Consider the following 12,958-nt stretch of genomic DNA (forward strand, 5'->3'; position numbering starts at 1 on the left):
CAAATGTTTGGAAAAACTGTAACTAGTTTACATGTTTTAATTTTATATTCTGAGTGCACAATAAATGTATAAGTTACAAAGATGTGGGTTTTTTAAAATTAAATAGACACATTTTTTTATCAACTATTTAAGGATTTACATAAATCTGTGAAAATAACGAAGATTTCCATATTATTTTGTAGTTAAAATTCATAAGATGATCAATATTCATACTTAAGGTTTCAACATTTTTATTACAATATTTTTCTTAAATTTTCTTAGTGAAATATGAAATACTCAAATTATATCACCACAGATATATGAAGAATTAAAAATATAACGATTTTAGTTATGATGTTGTAAATTGTAATTATAAAAAAAAATAAAAAAAATATTCACTGTGGGAGCTAGAATTTTTTTTCTAAAGTATATTATTATACTATTTTTTTTCTATAATATGTAGGCATTTCCAAACTACAACCCACATCAGTTCAACAACAAGCAGTTCAATTCGAGTGACAGATTGATGAATCTATTATTAAAGGCATTTACATTGATAGTAAGTTTGATAAATAAAGGATTATAATAATAAAGGTATATTACAGCTACTATCATCTACTGTGGTAATATTATATTAAAATGTTATCAACATATTTTTATTTTATATTTTCTAATACCTACTTTGCTACTTTTCTAAATTTAATTTGTTATAAGACCTATATATTTAATTAATTCAAAGTTGTATGTTGTACGACTCAAATCTTAAATAATTTTCAACATATTTTTATTATTTCTCTAACATATATAGGTACCTACAGATATTGTTTTAAATTCTGAGTGGAACGATGAATGTATTGATTTTACGATGATGTGTCATGGGTGTTTGTTTATTGTTTTATTTATTTTTGTATCTTTCATCATCTATGGGAGTAGTAAAAATGCTTCGATTTTCAATATTGAGTGAGACAGTGAGAAAATTAGATCTGGTTGGTACTATGGAAGATTAAAGTAGGTTCCCAGTATATTTTAAAATAACCGGTAAAAACAAAAAATGTTTGAAAATTTAATACAAGATTTCACATAATATTATTCTTAATAAATTTGTAATTTTTTTTTGTGGCTAAACATATATGAATTGTTAAATTTTTATAGCTAAGGCTTCAAAGTTTAATACAAGGTTTCTAATAAGTAGTTTAATATGCTGAAACAAATAATAATATTATATAAGCACGGATTTTTTTTTGTTAGACATTTGAAATTCGAGTTTAGATGCAATTAAAAATTAACTGAACCAAGAATAAATATTTTAGTTATTTTGTAGTTATTTAAAAATATTAGTCGTGGAGACTAGAAAATTGACGTACATTATTATATTTTATACACAACAATGACATTATAAAATTCAATGTTTTCGGGAACGACTAATTCAACCTACTCTATTACTATAATGTCTAATAAGTAGATATTAAAATAAATTACTTTGTAATAGGTAGCAATAATATCATAAATATATTTATATACTTAGTAATATAGTTTAAAAGGTTGTCTTCTCTCGTTTTTTTCAATATAATATAATGATTTTATATCATTGAATTAAAATTTAACACATTTATTACAGTGACTCACAGCTAATGAAAAACAGACCCATTAACCCACCTTTTTTATTCTTAATAATATTTTTTATTGATTCAAAGCTATAAGATTAGGAAAATATTGAGTCTAAAAATAATATTTTTAATTATTAAGTTTTGTTTTTTTTGTGATATTAATAAATACCACTGCTTTCATATTACTTTACACAATGAATAAACGATAACAGCAATATTTTCAATTTCAAAATATATTTGACATCATGTGTGTATAGTTTAATTATTGGGCTTTGGTTTTAATTAATTTGGTTGGTTTTGATTCAGGTAATGTTATTTTATTTTAATAGATTATTTACACTTTATATACTAATTGACCATTACCTAGGTACGTAAATAAAAAACATTTTAATAAATTATTTATACCTTGTTTAACCTATATTTAAACACTTATAAAATATTAATAATTAAAATGAATTACCAGTGAGTTGTAAGTGTTCATAATTATTTTTAAGGGCGTGAACTGTATTACGTTTCTGAAAAAAAAAACATCGACGTGAACAAAGTCAATTTTCTAGTGAACTTTCAGAACCTTACAACGTATTTGCATTTGACAGATCTGAACAGACTTTTATATTATTATACAATGTATTTGTTTTTCATATACTATAAAGGAAGTTTATTTTGTAAGAAATATATATTTCATAGACTATTTTATCTGGAATGTTATTCAGTTACTCACGTGCCTCTATTAGATTGATACGGACTAGTTGAGTGCACATACCCATATTATTATTTTTGATTTACGACATTGGACAAGGTTTTTTGTTCTTTTATTTTTCTTTTTAAATTTCTTACGATTTTTTTCGCCAATAATATATTTCGTGATTGAACGGTACTGACGATGACGCCTACTTGTATTATATTATATAAGAGTTCTCAAGGGGACCCAACGGGAAACAATAATAATATGGGCCAGTTAACACGGAAGACATACATTTATTTTGGGGATATTAGGTATTATACGTTCTGCGTTGGCCAATAATATTATTATGTCGTGCTTGCAGTCGACGTTTTTAGACAAAGCGGCAGGCAGTCGTTGTTGTGACATGATATCCTCGTGGGTGGGTGTATTTTTTTTGTGTCCAATTGGTACGTAATGTAGGTTATATATTAATAACGTGTTTGACGTAGGTACGATATAATACATATATAAGTATACTACATTTTTTTTCTAGCGGAGTTTCAATATTATGGGTGTGGCTGAAAATCGGTTATTGTTTTAATTTTGATAAGTTCAATGTTTTTGTTGTACCTACATGTAGTCATATTTGTTATAACGAGATAATATTCGCAAATGTTTATCCATCAATTATTATTATCATTTTATTCCACCGTATATGAAATGGTTGTTATTATTATAATTATTATAATTGTTATTATTTCAGTTTACTACTGTTTTGGTGTCATTAATATACAGTAGGTATTCATAATTGAATCCTTAATTAAGTGAATATTGAGTACTATGTATTATTGTTAAATTTAAAATTTAGGTACTCATTTTACCGAATATTTCAAATTTAGGTTACGTACGTATAAAATATTTAATAATGTAATATAAAAATAAATATGAGCATGTTTTGTAGATGAGCTTAACATTATAAATGTTGGTATATTAAAATTAATCTTTCAAAATATATTATTAAAATATGAAAGGTCCGATGCAAAATAAAGTTATGAATTTAAATGATTGAATGATATGATAAATTATGTTGTTCTTTCACTTTTAAATCGTAAAACATTATAAATAAAATGTCCAACGTTGCCTTCGTAATGTCAATGTGTATTGTAAATATTGGCCGTTTTAGTAAAATGTCAACTAATATATTCGAATTTTTTGGAGGTTTTAATAATTTAGTGATTTTAAATATTTATAAATGTTGACAAATTCGTAACCTTCATTATTTATTTTATTCAATTCTGACACACGAGTACATATTTGCATTTTCTCTTATTTAAAAAGAGAATATCATAATATAATATGAATTAATTAAATAATTAATGTATTCTTCGAAGACCAAATAATATTAGATAGCTATTCATTATTTATCGTTCTCATTTAATATAAAACAGAAACATCGTTTTAAACCCAATAATAGTATTTTCATTTTTTATATATATGGATATCATCAGTTTGTTATTGCCACGGGGATAGAGGTACGTATATTTTTTATTTGAAAAAAAAAACAATTTGTAGAGATCACGAGTTCCTCAGCAGTTCCATTGTACATGTCTATCTACTAGCTCATGGTAAAATAAGGTTATAGAAAGGTACAGTACATTATATTATATTTAGTGGTGAAATTTTAAATGTTTGATCCAAGACCGAAACGTTCATCCCCGCCCCTCCTCACCGACGGACTTTTCTTTTGATTGTGCGCCATATATTATATATTATCACATTTATAAGGTATTTCGATGCCAATACATGATTTTCTATACGCCCTACGATTAACCGGTTGGTTATTACAATTTATCAATATGGGTGTTATAATGATTCCTGCCATCTGCATAATTTGTTTAAGGTGTCTTTTTAAAATATTAAAATTTACCTCCACACATTAGGTTTATATAATATTATATATCTTCTAAAAATTGTTTACCCTGCCCCCTCTCCCCAAATGCCCCAAACGTATTTATATACGTAAACGACCGCTCTTTCGAATCCTCTTAGTTACACAACTGTATACTATATAGTTATTAATTATACGTGCATTAAAGGAATCTGCGATCACACTTTTTCCCGTAGTGGAGATCATAAAAAGTCCATTACCACATTATTAAAAAAAAAAAGAATAAAAATGCTCAGAAATCACAGGATAATAATTCGTATGGTATAATAATATTATAATATTATATGTTATACTCCGCGGGTGTTGTACAACCGTATATACGTTACCGTAATTTAATTAGTTTTTATTACCTATACAGTTTTTTTTTCAAAACGTTCATAATAGTTTATTACTTAAAATTGTTCAACCATCTTCTAAAAGAATAAACTATGTGTAATGAGAATATAAAAAGCACCAAGCGTAATAATATAAGCTATAATAATATAATATACTCCGGCAATGTTTCATCAAGTTTGTATATAATATTTTCTGTTTATTTATTAGCAGATAAATTATACCTGTAAAACCCTGACTAACTATTATTGCATTTAATGATACAATTAAAATTATTTTGCTATATTTCACTATTATATTATATTACACAATACGAACAATGTCATATGAAAGTTGAAAAATAAGTCATTAAAACTAATTAGAGAATATAATTAAGGTGAAATTTGTTTATCTTTATTACACAAAAACAAATTAATTTTATTGGTCACGTGACTGGCTACTGGTCACAGGCACAGGTTATGGTTGACATTTAACATAAAACAGCTCACGTTTCTAGAGAATTATATACCTACCTAATACATCATATTTTTTCTTATTATGATGCATTATTTTTTTATTTTAAGTAGGTATATAAAGTTATATTTCTTTTACGGTTTTTATTTGCATTAAATTGTATTGTTTATACAATTAACATAAAACAATAATAAAGATAAATACCTAAATAGGTAATAGAAAATATAGTGTATTATAATTTATTAATCTAACTTTATATTTTTCCAACAATTATTATCATAGTACCTACTGGATTTAATAATGATAATTTATTTATTTCAACATCAATACAAAATTGATAATTTTTCTTTTTAATTATGCTCGATCTATTTTGCTCTATTGATTACTCTCAATCATTGTGGAAGTCAAGTCAAGTAAAATAAACAGGACCTCTATTATAATAAAATTGGTAGGTATTGTTTGATTTATATAATCGATTTATGAATAGATAATAATTAATAACTATTGCTTATGGCCTATAGGATATCAATATTAATTTGTTAATGATTCCACGATTAATAATTTTTAACTTAATCAAAAATGTATTAGTTTAATATATTAGCGCATTTAGTGGAGGAAGTGTAAGGCGTATACTGGCAAGTAACCTCCATAACCAGGGATTTGGATGGCTCTATTTTATTATGAATACTTTAAATTAAAAAAAAATATCGAATATCGTTGTACTCAAACTACTTTATATAATTATGTGATACATAATATTTTATATATTATATTCTTAATCATAACCGGAATAAAATATATATATATATATATATATGATTGATTGTGACCGTATTATCAGAATCCGTTCTAAAAACACAATCAGCTGACAGCAGTATTTCAAATGGTTTGAGGCTTATAAGTTACTTCGGATTTATGCAAGGGAAGTAAATTTATCAACACTGCCGCGGGTGTCAGTCTAATAGTGGCCAGATAAGGAATAAAGTAAATGTTGCCAAATATAGTGGTTGGTTGTCTTATCTTGTTGGTGTTCTGCCCAATGGTCTGTTTCTCTGACCATACAACATAATATAGGATTAAACAAAAGTATTAACCTAATAACATAGCATTATTACCGAATAGTATAGACTATAGACCATATTGTATCTATAACGGGAAAATAACGACGAGGAACAGGAGTAGGATGAGGTACTGTTTTTTTCCGTATCGTAGGTATAGTATAATATTGTGTCCTGATTTAACTGGTTGTACAAGTATTTATACATTTTATAACTTTTATTTTATTGTCCATTGACTTTTATTTGTGCCAAAAAAGCAATTCGCCATTCTTTTCTAAGTTCTTGGGTACAATTTGTGTGCCATAACTACTCGGAAATAATAAAATAAGGTACCTATGGCCCGTTTTGATTTAATCGAACACGTACATACCACCTAAATGAACGAACAACGAAGATTGTACGCGGATATTAGACTTTAATTTCATATAAAGCGAGTGATTTACTGTTTTGAAAATATAAAGTTAACCATTTAAGATGTGGTTATTCAACACTAAAATAATATTTATCTGTAGACATTTAATGTAAACTCTAAATAGGTATATTATATTGTGCATATTTTATCTATAGGTATTATATTGAAGGACGTGTAAAAATTAAGAGTTATCATTTCAACGTTAAAAAAAATAAAAATAAAATCTGCTTAGGCACCTAATTTTAATATTAAAATTCGGACAAAGTATGTTCTACATTTTCATAACTAATTGATTAAATAATACAAATTTAATTTACAATTCTATTGTGTAATTTCTAAACTGCCATGGTAATGATTTTATTGTAACAATAACAATGTAATGATTGTGTTTAGATAACAATTTCATATTGAGGTATCGCAGGGAATGTTCTATTTAGACCCTAGACACTTAAAGTCAAACAATATTTGTTGAATACAACTGAAAAAAATCGATAAATATTTAACAGTAACTGAGAAGCGAATCAATTTTTAATTATATGTCAATAGTATTAGTTTTTCTCAGTAAGTTGTGTAACAGCGATCTTAATTTAACCATATAAACATTATAAACTAATAAATAGTTTCAGTTTGATTGTCACACAGTGTGTTTCACTTTTGGTGAAATAAATATGAACCAATCACAAGTAATTTCATCTGAGCTTATTAAAAAATCATATTTGAAACATGAATGTTCAAAAGAAGTCGCCCTCATACTGTCATTGGAACAAGAATTCGACTGGTTAATTATAACCAAATTAAATCTGAGTCTTTTAAATATAGTGCACATTGTCGGGTTAAGATTGGTTACAAATCTAGAATGCTTGACACTGTCACACAACAAAATAAAAAAAATCGAAAACCTAGATTGTCTCGTGAAGCTGGAAGAACTAAACCTATCATATAATAGAATAACAACAATTGAAAATCTCGATCATTTAACAAAGTTAAATGTTTTAAGCTTGAGTGGCAACCATATTTCAGAATTGAAAAATTTGGATAACAGTCAACAATTACAGGCATTTTACATAAGCCATAATGAGATAACCGACATTAATCAAATATTTTATTTGAAACGTTTCAAGTATTTACAGTGCATGGAATTGTCAAACAACCCAGCTACCGGTAATAATAGACAACTAATTGTTGATCAATTTCCAAAGTTAATATATCTCGATAATAAATATATAACAACCGAGGAACGCTCATTACCTGTTGAAACAAACGATGAATACAGTTTAGCAGGTTCAGAAGTATTGGGAGACTCTAACATTATACACAAAGCTTTTTTAAACGAAAATGACGGTATACAATTTTTCAATTATTTATACTACGGAGATGTTGATGGTGAATTGTTGAGTAAATGGAACTCAACTGTTAAGGTAGCTTTTGAAAAATATAAAAAACAAATTACCGATAGTGCAATGGAATTATTTAACACAAGTCTACAAAAGTACTGTAATGTAATACCTTCAAACAATTTAAATATTTTGATATAATTAATTTTTTCAGACTAACGGTGAGAGATGAGATGTTTTCCCAGTTTAAAATGAGTCATAACAGATTTGAAAGAAAATTAACTTATAATAGCCGTGATATTGTAAAAGAGTTTGAAGAAATAAGAAGAATAAGGATGGCTCCTTCTTCCCATGAACAATCAAGTGATTTTGATTCAAATGAAACAAAAATTAGTCAGGATCCGGATACAGTTGAAAATTTAAGTGAACAATTTTCAATTGAATCTTTCATAGCGATTTCCGAGTTCGAGATAATTGCATTGAAAACGAAATTGCACGAAAAAAACATTTATATGAATAAATCCATCACGGATATGATAAGCAAATATACAAACTTTGTAGAAGTAGAACTCAAATCATTTTTGGAGTTGTTAGTGCCAATATTTTTTAATATGCGTGAAATTGTAAGTACCTATTCTGAAATATTGAGTGAAAACATTAGGTTGGCAGTGAATAATCCAATAAAAGTAATACCAAAGGAGTTCATTAATCATTTTGGAAATAGGTGAGTATTAAAACCTTATAAAATTAAATCCAATTTAATTTAAATATAATATAACACACTTCATACAATTATGATAATATTAATATTAACATAGGTATTATACAAAATTGTTATATAATAGTAGGAACCTAAGTACGTTTGTATATAGGTACAATAAATAAATAAAAATGCACAACATGTATCTATTGTTTGTTTTTATCAAAAATAATATGAGAATACTGTTACCTAAAAAAAAAAAAATAGTTATTTAAAAAATCATATGGTTTTTAGATTTTCAATAAATGATGCTGCAGTTAAAATGTCAGATAAACACATGGAAATGATATACAAGCGTGAAGAAAAACTTAATACTGATGCAAAAAAATGGGCTGAACAATTAATTGAAGATTTGAAAAATTCTGAAAAACAAAGATTTTGGATGGTATTTGAAGAAATAACGAAATATTGCGATAATGTATCGTCTTGGCTTAAATCTTTAGAAAATCTATAATATCTTGGACAAATTGTATAACTAGGTAATATTATGCAGTACCTGGAAATTGTATTTTCAGTATAATTTACACATATAATTGTTTGAAAATCGTCAAAAATGTAGATTAACAATATTAAAAAATAAAATATTATTAAAACTGATTAATTATTGGTTTAATAAGTTTCATTTCAAGTTTTGTCTAGCAACTACCAAGTACTATACCACAATAATACAATTACACTATAAAGATACTTTTTTGCTACGTTCAGTAAGTTACAATAATAAACCACAGTTTACAAGTAATTTACTATAACTGTTTACAAACTGGGAAAAATGTTGTAAGTAAAATTATGAATAATGTTCACCATATTAAATGAGTATTTCTCTTGGAGGAAACATTTTTTTAGGGGAAACTTTTAAGCATTGTCGTTAATTTCAATAATATTATATTATTATATCAAACTGTTTTTGAGAAAATCGTCTAGTTTTAACAACAATAAACAGCATTAAACGATTAAAAGGGTTGCTAGTTTCTACTGTTTGTTTTGCCCACATTGGTTAATGTATTCATGTTTTTCGTATGAGCCAAATATACAATACAAACTGGAAATAACATGAATTAGGAATCATGTTGGTAGAAGTGGACATGTCCTATAGATGCATGAATATATGTAGAAAATGAAAACTATACCTACGACCTTTGCCTGGCACAAAATTATCAAAATTAAATAAATATATCTTTATAAAAATATAGGTTTAGGAATTATTTTTTATTTAATTATCAGAGAAATCGAAAAAAAACTATTTATTTAAAATCATAATTTGGTTTGTTTTTTTAGAATTATTTCCCGTGGAATAGTTTTCATTTTTATGAAATAAAAATCTATTACAAGATTAATAATGTTATTATTTTAGATTCTGTGTGTGAGTAATAAACATATTAGCTCTAATAAAACATGTTTTTTTTTGTGTGACTAAACTCACATTTAGGAGAATGACATATCATTGAATTATCAACAGTAAGGATGGTTTTTGAAGGTATGATTATAATAGTTTTTAAATGAACCGAAAATAACAAAATAAGAAAAAAAAAACCTAAATATTTGCACAGCACTAGTTTATGACAACATTTATTTAATTTTAGAATAATAAATAGATCAAAAGAATTTTCATCACATATATATTATATTTTGTAGACACGATATAATTTTTTTTTTTAATATTTTGTAGTTTTTGAGCTATTTATAAACATTTTTAATTTTCAATTTTATTTTTAAATTTATGTTAATAAAATGTATTTTTTTTAATAAATACCTTGAAGTATAATATAAGATTTTTTTTTGACAGCAATATTAATAAAAAGACTTGCAAATTATATTGCAGGTAATCAAAAATGCATAACAAATTTAATATTAATATTTAATACCTAAATCGTGGAAATGTAATACAAAATTTCTAATCAGTTTTTCTTACGAGGATTAAAAATTAAAGTTCAGTTTAATATTAAATTATTTTTTTAGATTTAAATCGTTTAAATATTATAACGATATTAGTTATTTTGTTTTAGTCCATAAAATATTAATCGTGAGAACTTAAGACATTCCACTGATACCTAAATGATCAGTGTCTGTGTTCAGTGAAATTTTCAAAATATTTAGAATATTTTTAAACTATTATAAGAAATTCAAAACGTTGAGATGTTTTTATAAGTGTTTTTATAAATGCTAGGTAAAAAAGCTTGAAAATCGAACAAAAAAAAATACAAATATTAAGTATAATATTATAATATAGGTAAAATTACTTTATAAGCGCTTCAAGTTGAGGTGAACTCAACACCCACAAGCTGAATATAAGAGAGCGGCTTTTGTTTGTTTTTTTATTCTAGTGCTGTAATTAAATTTGTAAAACCTGTAACAAATATTATATTTTATTTTCAACGTTTGAATACAACAATGAAATATAATAACTAATTATAAACTCTGATAATATGCTGACGAATACTTGTCTCAACAACTGTGTATTTTTTGGTAAAAAGTGAAATTTTGCTATTTTAAACTTGATAATTAACTACTAGTCGAATGAGTATCAACTTACCATAGAAATATATAATAATATAATATTTAACACATCTTACATTTTTTAAATATATTTAATACGTATAAATTACAACACATTATTATGTAGATTTGTTTTCAATTTATTTATATTTTTCAGATTCAAATTTTCAACGGAATTAATGATTTAGGTTTTGGTCAAAAACCCATACAGGTCTTTATTGAGTGTTTCCACTCTCAGCACTATTTCTAAGTGAGTATAAATGAAATTTCAATCGCCCAGCTTTAGGGTGAAAATGAAACTGATATACACAATACATTCGTCGGAACAACACACACTGCCAGCACCCATCACTATAATAAATCGAAATACCATTACAAAATAAAACGCATCTAAAAACGTATCCGTAAACCTAGATAATGTTGACGAAATAGATTGGATAGCAATTGAATCTTTGGAAACATAAAATAAAGAACACCATATCTGGCTTATCACCAAAAGCAAAACAATTCAGTTAGTATATAAAATCCGATAAAGCCAATTGATGGGTTCTCTATGTTAAATATGCGAATAATAAATACAAATATCGTATGTATGTGTTAATCATGAGTGTGCGTGTGTTCAATTTTTGCTGTGTTATCAGACTTTAAAGCAATAAATTAGGTATATTTAAACCATAGACGATACTTAGCTGAGCTTGATTTAGCCATGCTCGATACTCTTTAGACGACTTTACATACTGGTATTTCTTCAATATTATTTTGGCATATTTTGCTGTTTCTACACTCAAATAGGAACCACATAAGCTTTTTAAATTATACCCCTTAACAAATTTACTATTTAAGTAGGTAAGTTTTCCAATCTATGAATATGGTAAATTAATTTCTTAAGCACATGATATTTTGTTCAATGAAATAATTTAGTATTTATCACGCAATTTAAGCAAAAATATTATTTATGCTGAAACCAAAAACCTATTTATTTTGTCTCAAATGATTATATAATATTATTTAATATACATATTATTAATTCTATATCAGCTATAATTGTTTTTATATCGTCATTATATTTATTCAAAAACAATAGTATTACGGAATAACATCACCTAACCTTACAATTGAGTGTAAGAATATTTAGAATGATCTCGCTTTTATGTTGGTCGACTTAGCACTTGATATAAAAACTCAAATATCCAATACAACTTTAATTTTCTACATCAAACTGAAGTCAGCTGGGTATGAAAATCTGGGTATCATCTCACTAGGTTGTAAGATTCGTCTTGAAAAATTACTTATAATACTTCAAAATAATTATGTAAAACGTTAATTAAACGATTAAATAATAAAATCAATTCAGCGAAGAAAAAATAACGAACAACAAATTAAACGGAAATATTTTATTTATCACAGTAATACAGAGTGTGTTGTACATAACACAGATTCAAACCATCGCCCTACGGCCATTGTTGCCTCGAGTAAAATAAAGAAAAAAAAACAATTGAAACATAGTGGGTATGTTTGATATGAAAAACAAAAAAATTGACTGTCGTGACGGTTAAAACTTTCCTGGTACAATAATTTACTTCAGCTAAATTATTGTCTGGAACTTTTTACACAAGACGGCGTTTTGGCGATAAAAAAATATGTATTCGTATTGTACTAATTACAATTGGGTGGTAATACGTTTACTGGTCGCCGCCCATTATCCAGACGGAAAAAAAAACATCAACGACATAATATTCATCGATTATTTGCATACGTTGCTTTACACATTTACTGCTGGTTGTTGTGTTCAAAAAAAAACCCTACCCGTTTACAAGACTTAACAAGAACATGGACTATGAGGAATCACAGCTGGTTAAAATAACTAAAGACGAAATACGCTATATTAACGGCGTGACGGTGTTAATATAAGACTAT

The 12,958-nt window shown here is 26.1% G+C and overlaps 2 protein-coding genes across 3 annotated transcripts in view; one reads left to right on the forward strand and one right to left on the reverse strand.

Annotated features, from left to right (window-relative positions):
• The window catches only part of LOC132936747 (sex peptide receptor), a 222,892-nt gene that overhangs the window by 128,447 nt on the left and 81,487 nt on the right, over positions 1-12,958 (reverse strand). Inside the window, exon 3 of one of the 2 annotated variants that reach the window (XM_061003502.1) lies at positions 2,047-2,101. The exons of the other annotated variant lie outside the window; for it this stretch is intronic. The gene's annotated coding sequence lies outside the window, so the exon portion shown is untranslated. The remainder of the gene's footprint in view (positions 1-2,046; positions 2,102-12,958) is intronic. 2 annotated transcript variants of the gene reach the window in all.
• On the forward strand, positions 7,123-9,002 carry LOC132937357 (dynein regulatory complex subunit 3). The gene is made up of 3 exons (XM_061004176.1): positions 7,123-7,943; positions 8,003-8,512; positions 8,783-9,002. Exons 1-3 carry the CDS (start codon positions 7,123-7,125, stop codon positions 9,000-9,002), a joined length of 1,551 nt encoding a protein of 516 aa, XP_060860159.1.

This window comes from Metopolophium dirhodum, chromosome 1, assembly GCF_019925205.1.
Source record: "Metopolophium dirhodum isolate CAU chromosome 1, ASM1992520v1, whole genome shotgun sequence".
NCBI classification, from domain to species: Eukaryota; Metazoa; Arthropoda; class Insecta; order Hemiptera; family Aphididae; genus Metopolophium; species Metopolophium dirhodum.

Bases quoted from the DNA above. Each gene is read 5' to 3' on its own strand.
- LOC132937357 (XM_061004176.1), top strand. From the start codon at position 7,123: ATGAACCAATCACAAGTAATTTCATCTGAGCTTATTAAAAAATCATAT. The intron at 7,944-8,002 runs GTACTGTAATGT...TAATTTTTTCAG, and splicing joins TTTAACACAAGTCTACAAAA to ACTAACGGTGAGAGATGAGA. The intron at 8,513-8,782 runs GTGAGTATTAAA...TATGGTTTTTAG, and splicing joins ATTAATCATTTTGGAAATAG to ATTTTCAATAAATGATGCTG.